The sequence below is a fragment of the Saccopteryx leptura genome, chromosome 1 (assembly GCF_036850995.1).
Source record: "Saccopteryx leptura isolate mSacLep1 chromosome 1, mSacLep1_pri_phased_curated, whole genome shotgun sequence".
Lineage (NCBI taxonomy): Eukaryota > Metazoa > Chordata > Mammalia > Chiroptera > Emballonuridae > Saccopteryx > Saccopteryx leptura.
Window position 1 is genome coordinate 366,796,574 of NC_089503.1, and position 18,904 is coordinate 366,815,477.

The 18,904-nt window shown below is 36.0% G+C and overlaps 1 protein-coding gene across 12 annotated transcripts in view; it reads right to left on the reverse strand.

Moving 5' to 3' along the window:
• MLIP (muscular LMNA interacting protein) overlaps positions 1 to 18,904 on the reverse strand; it is a 270,123-nt gene that overhangs the window by 84,297 nt on the left and 166,922 nt on the right. For all 12 annotated transcript variants that reach the window (XM_066359164.1, XM_066359158.1, XM_066359156.1 and 9 more), the window contains 2 exons: positions 12,150 to 12,194; positions 1,145 to 1,189 (listed from right to left, as the gene is read on the reverse strand). In XM_066359164.1, coding sequence (XP_066215261.1) covers positions 1,145 to 1,189; positions 12,150 to 12,194 — 90 coding nt within the window. The remainder of the gene's footprint in view (positions 1 to 1,144; positions 1,190 to 12,149; positions 12,195 to 18,904) is intronic.

Here is an 18,904-nt window from a genome sequence, read left to right on the forward strand (position 1 = left end):
TATTGTTGACCATATAATATATAATTCATTGTTATAGAATATTAAATGTAATACATAAAAATATATGCACTTGTAATTATGCCTTTTAGATCATTGACTTTCCTCTTTCAGTTGTTGGGTGTGTTGAGACCAACATAGAATGAAGTTCAGCTTCATACTGCTTGTCTGTGTTGGGGCCTTTGACAGCCACAGGTGAGTCCAAGCATCCCCAAAAGATAAAAACTACAATAGGCATGACAGCATGACAGCACAATTATGTGTCAGCATGGGCCAATTAATCACTATCCCATTGAGATGTCTTATTTAAGAGTATCATGTAAGCGATATTAGATTTTATGGCCCTAACGTAAGATCCAGATGCTGTTTACGACCCAGGCTAGAAACCTCCACTTTCTGTGGGCCCAGGGCAAGAAGGGTAGTCCTGTTTGGTGGGCTGTTGGTTTGATAGAGGTAGGTAGTGCGAAACCACTAATAGGCAGGATTATCCCTGTCGGCTAGGACTGATTGAACAAAATGGTGTATGTGTGACTAATAATATTATGTCACATGTCATATGAACAATGTATTGTCCTTGCTTATTACTCATAGGGTGAACAATGTAATGCACGATATACATAATTGAGCATATAATATTCAATGTGACCTGTTTCTTTTCTTTTTTTTAATGTGGCTAATAGTATTTTAAATTACATATAAGACTTGCATTTATGATTCTCATATTTCTATTGCTCATCACTGGTCTAGACCATTCTCCTGCTAATCATCCTGTCTGAAATATCTTGTTCCCCATTTCCTCAAGTCCAGAACCTACATTATCTAATAGGACCTTTCCCTTGAACCCACTTCTGATCTCTGCTGTCAGGAAGTGAGCTCTCTCCACTGAATTCCAACATCTGGCTTCTGACCTCACCAATTCTATTCTAATGTCACTACTAGAATGCAAGTTTCTAGCAAATAGGGTCTATGTCTGTAGTCCGCAAAGTCACTGTCATGATGCTTTAGTAAAGCATCAGTAAAATTTTGTTAGAAAAATAAGCAAATAAACTTATATATAGCAAATTAATTCTCAGTTCTCTTTTCTCAGGTAAACTTGTCTTGAAGGATCAGAATTTTCTAAGGTAAGTCTGTGCCTTAGGATACTTACCAGCTGACTCTCAGATACTGTAGAGGATGGCAAAGAGAGGTTGGCCTGCAAAATATAAACATGATGTTTACTAAGCAAAATTTATCATGTAGTATAAAAATATAGCTGTTACTAAGTATTTTGAAGTTATTTTATTATTAAAGGAATATATGTCCATTGTAAGAGTTTTAAAAAGTATAAAATAAAAGGAAAAATATTATTTTGCCACCAAAAATGACTTTTAGCATTTTTGATACATTGCCTTACAATATTTTTATTCAGCTCATGTAATAGTGAATGATTTATATGTTGATTTTTCTAAACATCTTAGCATAGGCACCATCACAGGACATCAAAAAGTTTTCAAGGTCACATGAAATTTCATTCTCTGTGCACTCCGCATTTAACTTAGATATACCAGCATTGTTGGCTATTTATATTCTATTCATTTACTGAAAATTAAAACAAAAAAAAACAGATTTTCCTTTCAATATCTCTATATAAAAAACTTCCAAAATTTTCCGTTTGTGACATAAAATTATTTGGTTTTTAAAGTCATATTAAATAAAAAAAGGATGCCAATATTATTTCTTTATTCTTGGTCTCTGTATTTCATTCCATTAGTCTGGACTTGGTTTCCTCCTTACTGAAGTAAATGCTTTGGTAGTTTTTTCAGACCTTACTGTCTTGGACTTTGTCTGAAAATATTTTTACTTTGTTCTTATCCTTTTTTTTTTTTTTTTTTTTTTTTTTTGTATTTTTCCAAAGTTAGAAGCAGGGAGGCAGTCAGACAGACTCCCGCATGCGCCCGACCAGGATCCACTCTGCATGCCCACCAGGGGGCTATGCTCTGCCCATCTGGGGCGTCACTCTGTTGCAAACAGAGCCATTTTAGCACCTGAGGCAGAGGCTATAGAGCCATCCTCAGCACCCAGGCCAACTTTGCTCCAATGGAGCCTTGACTATGGGAGGGGAAGAGAGAGATAGAGAGAAAGGAGAGGGGGAGGGGTGGAGAAGCAGATGGGCACTTCTCCTGTGTGCTCTGGCCAGGAATTGAACCCTGGACTTCCACATGCCGGGTCAACACTCTACTGCTGCGCCAACCTGCCAAGGACACTTTGTTCTGATTCTTGAGATGAGAGTTCAACTGGACACAGAATTCTGGAAAAATAGTGATTGTCCCACAACATCTTGAGGCTGCTCTCCCACTGGCTCTGGCTTCTGTTACTGCTGTCAGTCTAAAAGTCATGACATAGCAGATCAGTTCTCTTCACATTGGGTTAGCATTTAAGATTTTTCTCAATGACATTCTGTAATTTCACTATGATGTGTCTGAGGGTGGATTTTTTTTATGTTTCCATCTTGGGAACATAGTATATTCCTTCATTCTGAGTATTCATATCTTCCTTCAATTCTGGAAACTCCTCCACGTGTATCTCTTCAAATGTTACCTTTCCTTCATTATATCTGATCTGTTTTTGTGAAGCCACTATAAAACATATGTTGGATCTTCTTAAGCCAGCCTCTATTTCTATAAAATTTCCTTTCATATTATTTATCCCCTTATACTGCATTCTGGAAGGCTTCCACATATATGCCTGACAGTTAATTAATTTTTCTTCAATTGTACACTGGTATGTTTAACATGACAATTGAATTTTATATCTAATGAATTTCGTGCTCACTTCAGTGGCACATATATAATATGTAATGAAATTATTTTTAACTTGTAGGAGTTCTATTTGATTCAGTTTAAAATCTGCTCTTATGGTAACTATAACTCTTGTTAATTATTTTAATATTTTTAATATATTTATAACTTCTTACCAGAGTTCTATATAGTCCCTCATTGCTAAATCTCCTATTTCTCATACCTGCTGACTAGCCCTCATGCCTCTCCTCTGTGATAATTTTTACTCACTATATGGCCTTTCTTCTTAGCTTGTCTTCAGTCTGGTGATGATTTCTGTAGGTGTCTAAGAGGCTCTGGGTTAGGAAACCATCTCTACAATACATTTCAAATTCACCCTTGTTGGGGCCCTAGTAGTTTTACTGCTTCTAAACCTGCTTCCATTTTGTTTTATCACTTTGACATTTCTAAACTTCAAGGGTGAGATACCACCACATCTTTCAGTTTCACAGGTTTATAACCTTTTTTCACATATGTCTATTTTACTAACCAAGAGTGTAGGGTAAAAATAATAGATGGATTTATCATTTTCTGTTTCATATGTTATGTTCAACGTGGCCTTCTAGGCTCCGAAAAGGACACGAAGAATTCCTTTATAGGGCTTAGACTTGTTAGGTAGCCATAGTTAATATCTAAGCTCCTGGCTTCTAGCACCTGGCTTCTGAAGTACCTGCATTCCATCAGAGTGTTCATCTTAACTCTCTCACTTGGAGCTCCCACCTCATTTCCGGCACTCAGAGATTTCTCTTTGTTTCTTTTAGGCTGTTTCTCATATACATATGTGTATTTTAATAGATATGTTTTTATCAAGCATTGCTGCATTTAAATGGGAGACTGAGTTCCCACATCAGCTAAACCTTCAACTTTCATGGAAGATCGCCAACATCTAGATGCAAAATTATAACTATACTTAGTCAAAATGTAATAAGGTTGTGTTCCTAAATATTTTTGTTCTTCTTAAAACTGCAAACATTTTCAGAGTTGATTATAGATGTGTCAATATGCCCTTTACTCTCTGAGAAATGAAATACACCAAGAATTGAAAACTTAGTGGTTCTTATGGTATTGTCAAGTATATAGGCGTGTGAATCACCAAACATAGTGAATGATGAGGCCTCTGCAGTTCTTCCCACACTCTGACCAACATTGTTTATTATCTGCATTTAAAGACATTCCATTCTTGACTGTCACTGCTTGCTGCCCATCCTAGTTGCTCTGCAGCAGCAGGATGTCTTAGCTAAGTGTTTCCATCGGTAATTGCTGGAGATCAGATTAGTGTGCGCTGAGGTTTATGACTATTCTGTGCTGCATGAAGTTGTCCTTCAGAATGCACATCACAATGTTGTTATAGTAGGCAGCTAGGTAGATGTCAACAAAAAAGGAAGGGAACCAGACGTCTCATTAAACCAAATTAACTAGGACAGGGCAGCTACACTGACGCTCCAGGGAACAGCCACATCCTTAGTCAAACAGACGCTAATCTCCAAGTAGGCAAGAAAGACTAGTTTTTCCATCTCCCCAGGGAGCAATGGGACTGTTCCTCCATATTAACAGCCTGGGAGGGAGGGATAAACAGTGAGAGAAAAATTCCTCCGGTGAGGCATGTGCAGTAGAAGCCTTGATGACGGCTCAGGGGAGCAAAAATGGTGAGCATAAAGGGAAGGAGAAACACCCAGGGCAAGATTGGATAGGATAAGAACACAAAACCCCCGATCCAGAAAAGGCATTGGATAGTTTGCAAGAAAGCCTGCTTTCTCCTAAACTCTCGCAAAATATAACCAAAGGTTAACAAAGGCATAGGTGTCAGGCTCTCTCTCTTCAGGTACCGCAGGCTAAAGTGCAGCCCTGCTGACTGGGGACCAGATGGGAGCAGAGACAGTGCTGGACTACTGGACCTGCAGATGCTGAGCAAACGGCAGGCCACTCCGGGTCCCAGCCCCCCTCCTGGGCTTGGTGGGGACAAGTGCAGACAAGTGGCTCCAGAAGCTGGATTTCTTCGGCAACAAGATGGAGCTGAGCCACCTGGTTGTAGATGAGATGTCATCCAAGCCCTTCTTTTGTTTTCACTCCAATAGATCTTGCCCCCACACCTCAAATCCTCCTTTGTGTGCATCTCTGAGATGCATTTCCTGAGACACTGGAGGAATCCCATTTCCTCCTGCAACAGTGTTCTTCCTGTTCACCTAGAGTTTTGTTCTTAACCTCATAATATAATTGGAGTAATAATTCTTTTTAAAATCTTAATTTCTCCCTTTAATTTAACATTACTGCAGTAATGAGAGAATTCTCTATGAATGTCCTAAGTTAAATTAATAACTACTGTGTAATATACTGAATTAAATGCATCTTCACTACAACATACATAAGTTTTTATCTCAGTAATTACAGCAAAGAAGAGGTTACACATTAAAAATAAAGTATTTATACAATTTAACGATATTGCTAACATTTATCAGTCCATAGTGCTAAATAATGCCAAAGTAGTATAGGGAAAAGACAAAATGCTCAAGAAAGCATGTTAATTAAATTAGGGAAAAACCTAAATAACTTTGTATTCAGTCTCCAAAAGTCTCCAAATTTCTTCACTGATGACTATGACATGACAATAAGATGCTTCACACATCCCCAGTACATTTAATTTCATCTAATGTAATGAACTTCATATCACTATCACAAGAAACTGTCTCTGGAGAAAGGACAGAATTTAGTGTAAAGCGCGGGTTGAAGTAAGTATCTATAAAGCACTGTAGATCCTTTACCAAAGAAAAGAAATTATTAGCTTATGAGTATTATCATAAATATAAGCCATATTTTTTCAAAAAACCAAATCGTGTCAAACCTTTTAAGAAGCTACTCTTCACTTGCTTAATACAGGTCAATGATATTTATTAAATGTCGTGGCAATAGTTATGTTACCAAAATTGTAGTGTTTAATTTTCCACAAGTGAGGAAATGTCATTTGGAGAGTTGAGACTGGAGCAGTCAGTGCAGGGAGGAGGTTACTGTATAGGGACAACTGCCAATCAGTCAACCACACTAACGTAGAGAAGACACTTGATCTACCTGAAAATGAATTTGAACTTGGACTTGAACAACCCTAACTTTTTAGTCATTTATGTCTGTTCATGACTATGTAGAACCACATTAGAGATGAATGGCACTTCTGTGAGACCATATCCCATAAGCTATATTCTATAGCCTAGATTGTGGTGCCATCATGCTTGAAGTTTGAAATAATGATGATAATGATATAAGGCATAAAGGATGTCTCAATTAAATCCTTTCTCTTCCTCCTTATCTAGCAGAACCCACATAGTTATATTGCAGTAAATCCTTTCTCTTCCTCCTAATCTAGGAGAACCCATATAATTATGTTCCATCCCTTCCTCGACTCTTTTCACATGAGCATTCCTTAGGAATATTTCCACACAATGAAAAAAAGAAATAAGACTGATCAGTAGAGTAGAATTTGTTGTTTACACTGTTTACAACTATTCATGTAGCTCATCATATCTCTGGTTATATCCTACAGAAGCGGATTTGAACCCAGATCTGGATTTAAGTGGATTGGATTTGAGTCACTTCTTAGCCTGAGACCTATGACTACATTAGTGCACATCACTTCTGAAACATTCCAGCCTAGCAATACTTTCAAAGCTAGCAGCAAGAGGAGTTTGTGAGCAGGCTAAATTAGAAACAATGACCTTTATTTGAAAATAGTAGGGACTATTTTTAATAAAGTTTGACACGTTTTAATATGTTGTGATAATTTGAGAGCAATATGTATGCAATTATAACATTTTTTGTCCCTTAAGTTCATTAAAATGAGATCTTACCTGTACACTATATAATATTCATAAATCTGTCTCTGTTATTTCTCTGGCATTTAAAAATCACCCATGAAATGTAGACAGTTTGTAATATAAGTTGTTATCAATAGCATGTGATTCCAACGAAGGCTTTTTTTTATAAATTAGAAATAGGCATAAATAACTTTCCTTATTTTCTGAGGTTGGTCTTTATTAAGAGTATACTATGGTTTTGAACTACTAAATGAATAAAATTAATTTAAACTGGTAGTAGTTAACAAAAAATAATAAACATTTACAAAAATAAGTATAATGAAGAAAAAAATATTGACTTCCAAAGATGATAGAGTTAGAAGAGAATGAAATAAAAATTCAAATAGAAAGTTAATTCCTTTACATAGAGGGAAAGAAACTCTTTAAAAATTACTGTCATCAGAAATAATCACTCATACATTAGCTGATACATTATGAGTTAATTTACATATAAGCAAGTGATTTAAAACACTTGAAATATAGTAAAACATTATCACTATGTGACACCAGATACTAAATTATCATTCAAAATTAGACTGAAGGTTATTGGGCATGAAGAAATATGTTAGACCCAGAGAATAAATACTTATAGATAAAATATTTAAGGAAGACAACTATTTCCAGCTTATGTAGGTTTACAATAGTATTAATGACAAGGGCTTCGGTATGTGGACTACCTGGGTTGGTTTTGCCTACTGTGACTTCTGACTTTTGGTCACTTCCTCTATAAAATGTATATTTTGTATTAATAAAATCCACCTCATAGGATTGATGTAAGGTTAAATTAGATAAACTTTATTCGAAAGGTAAAAATTTAAAACATTAGTTCTCATTGTTGAATTTGGCATCTGTTAAAAATAATGCAATAAAATATTGATGATTAATATAATCAATCACAAAAGTCACCTGTGGAGATTATTCAACATGTCATAAGACTTATTTAAATTCTATTACTTTTAAGAGAACTTAGATTAAATCACAGTTGACCATTGAACAATGTGGGAGTTAGGAATGCTGATCCAACACCATTAAAAAATCCACAAATACATGACCAGGAGGTGGTGCAGTGGATAGAGAATTGGACTGGGATGTGGAGGACCCAGGTTCGAGACCTTGAGGTCGCCAGCTTGAGCGCGGGCTCATCTGGTTTGAGCAAGGCTCACCAGCTTGGACTCAAGGTCGCTGGCTTGAGCAAGGGGTCACTTGGCCTGCTGTAACCCCCCAGTCAGGGCATATATGAGAAATCAATCAATGAACAACTAAGGAACTGCAACAAAGAATTGATGTTTCTCATCTCTCTTCTTTCCTGTCTTCCTGTCCCTATTTGTTCCTCTCTCTGACTCTCCCTGTTTCTACCACACACACAAAAAAATCCTCAAATAACTTTAGACTCCTCCCAAACTTAATTACTAATAGCTTACTATTGACAGAAAGCCTTCCAGATAACTTAATCAATCAATTAAAACATATTTCATATGTTATTTATATGTATTATATATAGTATCCTCATAATAAAGTATAGAAAAATGTTATTAAGAAAATCATAAGGAAGAGAAAATATACTTATATTATTTATTGGAGTATAAGTAGACCAGTTCAATTGAAGCCTGTTTTGTTCAAGGATCAACTGTACTCTAAAATAACCTACAATTCATGTACACCATGAATCATAGAAAACCCTTATTTTAATTATTCTGAGTTGATGGTAATTTTATTGCTTCTGGGTCACCCTATAAAACACTATGGGACATGTAACAGTATGCACAATAAAGAATAAGAAGAGGATACTAATTGTCTTGCATTGGTTTTCTTGTCTTTATTTAATAGAGAAAAGTCAGCCTTTCACCAAAGGCCCCATAATTAGGAATTAGTCATATAATTAGTCGTTATTTAATGAAACCATTTATAATCATCCTAGGAAATTTGGAAATCCAATGGACATATTGATACATTGAAAATTAGCATCTTTATAAGTTTGTTTTAACATCCGCCAGTTCTCTCACCAGCTCTCCTCTACTTTCTATAAGAAACTATCTTGCTCATTGACTATTTTAATTATTTATTGTCTGTCTCTTTGTAAGCTTCAGAAATGGGACCCTTGTAGTTGTGTTCATCAATCTCATCCCAGTGACTTCTCCGTAAGTACTGGGACATGGCAGACACACAAAAAATATTTGCCAGATCATTGAACATTGTATTGGAGCTAGAAAATACTCACTAGAGTTTCTACTAGTCATGATTTATAAATTACATATCATTCATTAAAGAGCACCCAGAAATAGGGATTTGAATGGTCTGTGCTAATCTGTTAAGGAAATCCTCAAGTATAACAAAACTTTTTTTTTAATCTAATTTAAATCTTCCCTTTTCTTCCTCTGTGGTACAAGAGTTGGCAGTTTGTGTGATCCCTGCTTTGAGTCTAATCTAAGAATCTCTACAAAGCCAATGGCACATCAAGTCCCAGCAGGTATATACTATAAAGATGCCTACTTTCTTCAAAGTTTTGAAAAAAGATGAAATATTAAAATGTTAAAGTCCATAGACCTCTCAGATTGACAAATGTATCAGACACCACTTAGTAACTGTAATAACTGCAGCCAAATACGCACAGTGTGACATTGACGAGTTGGCACCAAAGAACTGGTTTTGAGCTGTCACCAGAAAATTATCTCTCACAGTCTTCCAAAAAACATGAACATATTTTAGGTGTCACAAACAGCAATTCAAATGCAATATTGTAAGAGAAAGTACAACGCAAACTTCTCACTAAAAAAAAAAAAAATTAAATCAAAGTCAAGAATCTTATATAAATTAGAGTTTGTATCTTTTCTGGTTTATATTAAATCTGTTTGATGATTCAGTGTAAACTTTGAGTGACTCAAATGCTCTTACAAAGTTTGAGGCAAATGTTAACTACCTTTAAGTCTGAAAACTGATTAAAGAAGAAAAATTAGAAATAATAACTATAGAGATTGAATCAGCTCCTCTAGAGTATTCTAATTCCTATCAAATTAACTAACCCTAGGGAGAGATAGGAGGAGGCATCAGCCCTCTATACCTTATTGTAAATGAGTCTAAATTAGAGGCACTTTGATAAAAAGTAGTAGATGAGAAAGAAAGATAGGAGAGTGAAAAAATTCTAGCTACTTTTTCCCAGGTCTGGCTCTTATATACTGCTCACAAAAATTAGGGGAAATATCAAAGTAAATATGAAGTGATAAAAAAAGAAGCATTTGATTTTTTTTATTAAACAAGAACATCAGAAAAGCAAACAACAAGTCAAAGAAAGTTGTTTGATTATGCAAATGAGATGCAAAACCAACTTTTATTTATTGGTGAAAATGCACTATACAAAAGGCTGAAAGTACTGGAGTATCTGCACTTTCCTGATCCCCTAATTTTTTTGAGCAGTTAGAATATATTAGTCACACAAAGTATAGAAACAGCTATAGGGCCCTGGTCAGTTGGCTCAGCAGTAGAGTGTCGGCCTGACGTGTGGAAGCACCAGGTTCAATTCCCAGTCAGGGCACATAGGAGAAGCAACCAACTGCTTCTCTACCTCTCCCCTCCCCCTCCCTTGCTCTCTCTCTCTTCACCTCCTGAAGCCATAGCTTAAATGGTTTGAGCAAGTTGGCTCCGTGTGCTGAGGATGGCTCCATGGCCTTGTTTCAGGTGCTGAAATAGCTTGGTTGCCAAGCAACAGCACAGTGGCCCCAGATGGGTAGAGCATCAGCCCCAGACAAAGTTTGTCGGGTGGACCCCAGTCAGGGTACATGTGGGAGTTTATTTCTCTTCCCCCAAGCCTCTCACTTAAAAAAAGAAAAGAAAAAAACATCTTTAGAATACTTTCTTTTCTTGTACCCAATGGAAGAATAAAGGAATTCAGCTAAATAATGATGCTTCTAGTCTTTCCGAGGTAGATAGGGAGAAGAGAAGGAGGAGGAAGGGAGAAAGGGAAAGCAAGGGGGAAAAGAGGAAGAAAAAGAAGAACTATTATTTATTAGGTGATTCCTGTATGTCAGAACTACATTAAGGACTTTTCATACATTAACCAACCTAACACATACATCAGTCAAATAAGGTTATTAGTATCCTAGTATTATATATGAAAAAAATAAGGCACAGAGACATTACGTGACTTTCCAGGATTAGTTGCTAAGCAGCAACACTATGATGTAAACTTGAATAAAGCCAACTAAATGCCTCTAGTCTTTTAAGTATTACTCCAAACGATTTCCAATAATAACAAAAAGTAACAGTATAAACTTCTAGAAAATGATCTAAGCAGTGTTCCTACCTAAGTCCTCTACACATCATTTCCTGAATGTGATAAAATTCAGTAGTTTCACCCATTTTCTTACCTTACAGAGATTCAAATGAAGGCATAAATTTATCAATTGCCAAAAATATATGTCACAGAATATAAATTTAATAACTATTTATACATAATGATGATAAAAACTATATATTAGAAAAGCAATATATAAGAAAATAAATAGGCCCTGGCTGGTGGCTACAATAGATAGAGCATCAGCCCCACATATAAATGTTCTGGGTTCTATTCCAATTCAGGGCACACAGAAGAAATGACCATCTGCATCTCCCTCTCTCCCTTTCCCCCTTCTCTCCCTCTTCCCCTACCACAGCCAGTTGCTCGATTGGTTCACGTGCTTCATTGGTGCATATCAGCCTCAAGCACTAAATATAACTCAGTACTCGATCATTGGCCCCAGATGGGATTGCGGGTAGATTCCGGCTGGGGCACATACAGGAATCTGCCTCACTGTCTCCCTTCCTGTCACTTATAAAAAATAATAAATAAATAGTTTAATGGTTTGTATTAAGTTAAAACTAAACATTTATTTAAGAAACAATCTTGTTTCTACCATAATTTGTTTGGGCAGACACAGAAGTTGGCCAGTGATAGAATTACTAGGTAAAGTGTAATGATGGGGTGAGGCCATGGGTGTGCATCTACAACATTCAGGACCAGCTCCCCATAAATAACTGAATCAAATGTATGAGTTTGTAGTTATACACTCATTATTAATCTATTTTTGCTCATAAGTGGAAAAAGGCTTATTTGAAAATAATTTAAATGCAAGAAAGTAACAAACTAGTCAAAATCAACTAAATTGTCAAGCCTATTCAAAATAGATCAAAGTTTCAAATATATGAGCAATTGTATAATAACCACAATAAACTATTACAGAAATGAGAATGTCATCTAAGCTTTGATAATTAGAAAGACAGGTGTTGAAGTTCTGCTTTACCTAGAAAAATTAATCAAACTAGACCTCTCTTAAGAAGGCATTTATTCAATAAACTTACCTGACATAACCTGATTTTCCACATCTGGGTTGATCATACTATCCTATCCACTTATGAAAAAAATCAACTAATTCAACTTAAACGACTGTATAATTGAGTTGCCTCCAAAGCATACACATGTACCCATTAAAAAAGCAGTAAGTATAATTATGAAGGGACTTACATATTTGGTTTCTCGACCAGCTGCTCTTGGAAGAGATGTAGATGCCTATATAAAAATAAAAATAATTAAATACTAAAGTAATCAAAAAATACTAAAGGATTTAACTTCTGAGATAAGTTTTCACTCATTTTTTCTTAATAAGACTTCCTAACCCCATGATGGCGAACCTTTTTACAAAAACCACCCACTTTTGCAGTGCTGGTCAACCTGGTCCCTCCCGCCCACTAGCGGGAGTTACAGCTTTCATGGTGGGCCAATTGCGGCGCTGTTTGGTTGCTCCTCTACTGCCTACCATGAAAGCTGGAATGCCCACTAGTGGGCGGGAGGGACCAGGATGACCAGCACTGCAAAAGTGGGTGCTTTCTATAAAAAGGTTCGCCACCACGGTCCTAACCATCACTCCCTCTTTTCTATACAAAATTTCTTGTTTCTTTAAAAATCATTTTATTAAACTGTATCACTTTATTATTTTTTTTTCATTGCTGTTCTTTATCAGCTCTCTGGTAAATTTTCTCTTATTTACTGATGATGTTCATTCACAAATTATAATAGTTTCTACATAATTTTTGGCTGTGTCAAAATTCACATAGAAGTCTCTGTACTCTCCATTCTTTAAGCTGTTCCATCCCAAAGATCTTCTCACCCACTCCATTTCAATCATTTACTTCCAGGACCATTGTTGTACTCTGCCTTCACAAATACAGTGGGAAGCTTCTAAAATTTCAATTTCCAACATCCTACTCTCAGAATTCTACCTCCTAGCCACCATATTCATTTCCTAAATATCATTAATATAACATTTCTTCAGCTTCAGCCTCACTGACACTTCAAAATCATTGACCTATACCAGCTCCATTCAGGCTTTATTACTGACATAGCTTACATATATTGCATATTCTCAGTCATTTTATAGCTTAATTTTTCTTGCCTCTCTCTTTCATAAAGCCCTCCCACAAACACACACAAAACCTGGATAGACCTTATCATCCATTTTCTCTAAAATTGTACCTGAGAAGCAAAATATTACTGGGTAAATTCTTTTAATCAAGCTAATTGATTTTATTATAAATTAACAATACACTGGGGAACACAATTTTTGTTGCATCCACAAAAACACTTGTTCTTATCTAACTCAAGTGTGCTTTTCTCAAATCTGACATTAGTTTTTCTCTGTGAGCTACAGTTTTTTTGCAATTCAAGATTTTAGGTTTTCATCTTATTGTAAAATTTTCAACATTTAGTTTAACATAATGAAGTAGAATGTCTTCTTGGGCATCATCTTTGTGAAAATATAATAACATATAATTCAGTAAATATACTAATACACTAAAAGATATGATTGCATCAGAATTTTTCTACAATTTCAAAATAGAACACTTATTCTAATCGTAAAATTCGCGCAAAACTTATTTAAATTCTATTCAGGCAAAACTTTGCGTTTGTAGCTCTTGCATTTGTGTACTTGTTGAGGACAATTTTGTTTGATGCCCCATCAGTAGTCTGCTTATCACTAACAGCTCCAAGATTTTCGGGAAACTTATCAAGGTGACTGTTCAGGAAGTGAATCTTAACACTCATGTTACATCCAATGTCGCAGAAAGCCAACAGCATCCAACCAGAAGTTCATAGTTTTCTGCTTTTTTGTTGCTAAGGAAGTTTTTTGTAACTGCCACAAAAGACTGTCATACTGCTTTCTCCTCCTTATTCATCTTCCTGGCAAATTCTTTGTCACATATGAGGGTTCGAATTTGAGGTCCATCGAATACACCTGCTTTTATCTTCTCAAAAGACAAGGCAGGAAAAGCAGAAATAGTATGTTGAAAGCATTCACTTTCTCTATTCAAAGCCTGAACAAACTGCTTCATTAAGCCAAGTTTGATGTGAAGTGGGGGAAAAATGATCCTATCTCGATTAACTACAGGTTCATTCACAATATTTTGCATCCCTACTTGCAGCGCTTCACATTTCGGCCACTCCTGTGTCCAGTGTTTCTCCTGAGCTCAGCTGTCCCAGAAACATAGAAAGCAAGGATTCTTTGTGAAACCTCTCTGTTGTCCTAGCAGGAAATTTACCATTTTGAGATCCACACAAATGATCCAGTTATGCTCCTCATACTTCAGAAAGTCAAGGACAATTTTTGTGTCATTCTTACTAAGTCATTCAATTTGGGTTGGCTAAACTGCTGAAGAGTTAATGACTACTTGGCATCAGAAGAAGACCCTTCAGATTCTACAACCATTTCCTCATGCATCTTATCAAAATACACTTGATCACCATGTTCACTTTCTTCATCCTTAGAAGAAATAAAACCATTGAAAACTGGAACCGGGAGTGTCTCAGAGTGTGGGATAGGTTGTCTTGCTGAAGGAATATTAGGATATTCGATCATATGCTGTTTTTTCTTGCCAATGCCCTTTGTATGGATCAGACAGAAATAACAGTCACTACTGTGGTCCTTAGGTTCACGTCAAACCATGGGAATACAAAAAGGCAATCCTTTGCGTTTTCCTCTTGTCCAGTCACGAAGCATTTTCTCACAATTATGACACACAATATGAGGAGCCCAATTCTTGTCTTGATCGCCAAGGGGAACTTGATAATAGGCAATATATGCATGTGTCACAAATGATGAAATATTGTACCTTTGATGTTGAATTGTGTAACAGCCACATATATAACAGAAGGTATCAGGACTAATCTTACATTTACATCTACTCAAGAAGCCATGATTCAATCTTAAAACAAAATAAGAGGGTGTTTTTATCAAATAATAATTTTTTACATTTAAAAACAACTACAATTATGTAAAAGTGATGTTCGTAAAACATGAATTGCTTTGTGGTTATGTTCAATCCAAGAGTCATTGTCTTTTAACTCCAATTTAAAAACCAATGCATGCCATTAACAGTAACAAAAATAAATTAAAATTGCATAAAAACTGGAGCATGCACCAAAAAATAGATTTCAGATTTGGAATCAGAGATGCATAAATATATAGAAACAGTTCTAAAACTTCATGCAACAGAAAATGAAAATAAAATTGTTCCCCAGTGATCAACTTCAAATGGTCATTCAGTAATCCCTGGTGGGCCCCCAATTTTTCTTATAGACTCATTTTTCCCATTTCTGAGATAAAATGGCTATTTAGTTCATTCATCTATTCAACAAGTATTATTATGTATCTATTCTATGCCAGGAACTGTTCTGCATACTTTAGTCTTATCAGCAAACAAAAGAGACAAAGATATCCTGCCCTTGGGAGCTTACAATTCAGCAGGAAAGAAACAATAAAATAATAAATAAGTAAATTACATCTTATGTTAGAAGGTGAAAAACTCAATAAAAAGGAAGAATAGAAATAACTTGAAGCCTGAGGTAGCGTATTCTTCCAACAGAAAGCTTGTTTGCTTCAGCCACACACACACACATACATGTATACATATGTATGTGTATATGTGTCTGTATGTATCTTTGTGTGTATGCATATATGTGTGTATATGTGCACACACACACACATATACACAACCACCCAAATATTAATTAAAGAAAGAGGAAAGTCAAGAGCACTGAGGGTTTACAATTTTAAATAGTATCGTCAATCTAGAGAAGGTGACATTTGAGCAAAAATTTGAAGGAGGTGAGAAAGTTGGTTATGCAGATATTGAGATAAAAAGCATTCCAACAAGATGGAACATGTGCATGTTCTTATAGGAATTTCCACCTTTGAGACAGTGGCTAGGGAACTCAAAGCAATTCTACCATAATAGATAATAACAAAGTAGAGCAAAATATTGGGAAATATTTTAAAGAAAAAACTGATAAGCTAATAAGGGTGAAGAATTTGGGAAGTTGAAGAGAGGAGTCAGGTATTTGAGATCTGCTTTTGCCTTGGGGAAGTGTTTGCAAATAATGTTAAGTTGCCTGAGAAGCTGGTGCGAACTTCTGACACTCTCAGAGGTGTAGCGAGATAAAAGACAGTCTCCAGAGCCAGGAATAGATTGAGGCCCAGGACTGAGAGTGATCCAGAAGATCTCAGGGGATTCAGCCTGGCCTCAAATCATCTAAAAATAATTGTTTAGAACAAAATCTCCTCCAAACCCTAGATTAAATTAAGGGAATCCCTTTTGGCTAGGGTTCCTGGTGTCTGAGAGAAGCAAAGAATAAACTCTCTATAGGAAGATAATATCACCTGAGGCATCACATAATTTCTATAAATAAATTTTCAAGTAAAATATCCAGCACACAATCAAACTTAAAAAAAAAAAAAAGAATGTAAATGCGAATGAGCAGCAAAAATAAATGAAGAAAAGACCCACAAAGAATCCAGAAATTTGTTTTCCTAAAACCAGACTGAAAACATCCATACTTCACCATATTGTCTGAGGTAAAAGTTAAGCTTACGAACCTTCACAGGGAACTAAAAATTATAAAAAGTGATAGAGTTGATTGAGGAGAACTAAATGTGCTAAGGCAGGAGCATGGCGGATTCCAGGCCCAGCACGGAGGTGGGCAGGACTGGGGGGAAGCCGGGAACGGGAAGTTGGAGAACACAGAGTGAAAGTGTTGGAAGGCCAGGTCACAGAGACCCTCCCAGGGCCTTGTAAGGACTTTGGCTTATACCAGGACAGAACTCTGGAGGCACTGCTGGTTTTAAGCAGAGGGGAATCATAATTTCACTTACTCTTTAAAAGACTCCTTCTGTTTGATGTATTCAGAATAAATTACAGTGAGACATGGGTATAGGAGAAAGGGTATTATTGTACTACCCAGAGAAACATGATGATAGCTCAGCAGTGTATAACGTATGAAATAATCATACTTTACATGTATGATGAATGAACGGCAACAGGATTTCTAAAACCAAAGATGTTGAATGTGAGTGAACGAGAACAATAAAATTTGACACCAAAGTTTCTGGCTTTGAGTAATAAAAAAAAATTTAGTCCTATCAATGGAGAAGGGAAGGCAGGATATGGAAGAGTTTTTGTCAGAGAAAATCTAGATTTCATTTTTAAGATATTTATTAGAAATCTAAGGCTAAGGTGAGGGACAGCATCACTGAGGCAGGGAGAAAGTGGCCAATGAGAAATTGTTGATATTATGGAGTTGCTATATTCTGAGACATATGCACCTCCTGCTCACAAAAAAAATAAATAAATAAATAAATAAATGAAAACAAAAACAAACAAACAGAATTTGGAAATCTTGGATCTAGAATTTAGTATGTGCCATCCCAGGGATCAGGCATACATACAGCCATGCTAGCTGATATGCCCAGAGAAATTTGAGTTTTCATGGAAAACTAATAAAACATCTGAAAAATGGAAATACTACAAAAGAAAAACAATGGTCCAGCCATTTCACTTGAAGGTCTTTACCCAAAGAAATAAAAGCATATGTACATACAAAGTCTGGTTTGCAAATGTTTTTAGCATCTCCATTAGTAATATCCCCAAATTAGAAATAACCCAAATGTCCATCAACTGGTGAATAGTAAATGAATGGTACAACTATATAATGTAATGTTACTCTGCAATAAAAGAAATGAACTATTAATACATACAAAAATATGAATAGTCAACTCAACTGCCTTCTACTAAGTATAAAGAGTCAGGCTCAAGAGATTATATATTGCATAATTTATTTATATGACATTTTAAAAAGCAAAAGTCTAGAGACAGAGAAAAGATCAGTGGTTGCCCAGTACTTGAGTTGGAGAGAGGGATATACCACAAAGGAATAGAAGGGAACTTCTTTATTTGATGGAAGAGTTTTGTATCTTGGATGAGGGAGAGGTCACATACTTTGTGCTTTGTCAGATTTTTTCAGTGTACAGTCATAGAACTGTACACTGAAAAGATCAATTTTAAGTGAATAAGTCATACCTCAATAAGCCTAATTTGAAATAAAAGAATTATAAGCTAGAAAAAATAGTACTTTATATAGGCACGGAGGAACCAATAGATGGTGAACAAATTCTAAAACTAGAATATCAGATCAAGGAATTCTCTAAAAGGGACTAGAAAGCAATAAATAGAAGAAATATATAAAGATAAACAGATATGGAATACAGAAGCAAAAGTGGCAACATGAGTACTTTAAGAGTCCCAGCAGGAAAGAAACATTTGAAAAAAATGGCTATAACATATCCTGAATATAAGGGCAAGAAAAAAATTTAAGACTTCAAATGAAAGGTCAAAGAGAGTGCCAATCCAGATAAATAAGAGAAAATATATATATATATACACATCTAGACACATTATAAAAAAAAAATCAGTCACTTCATAGATAAAGGTAAAATACTAAAAGATTACAGTACCACTCTGCAAATGATCACTCTATAACAGAGGAAAAATACCATGCTGACAAAATACTTTACAAGAATGTTGTCCCGGCCATGGTGCAGTGGATGGAGTGCCCTACTGGGACTCGGAGGACCCGGGTTTGAAACCCCGAGGTCGCCAGCTTGAGCATAGGCTCATCTGGTTTAAGCAAGTTTCACCAGCTTGGACCCAAGGTCTCTGGCTTGAGCAAGGGGTTACTCGGTCTGCTGTAGCCCCTCCACCCCCATCCCCCGGCAAGGCACATATGAGAAAGCAATCAATGAACAACTAAGGTGCCACAACAAAAAACTAATGATTGATGCTTCTCATCTCTCTCCCTTCCTGTCTGTCTGTCCTATCTGTTTCTCTGTCTCTCTCCATCTATGTCACAAAAAAAGAAAAAAAGAATGTTGTTGAAGTAAAAGAACCTGT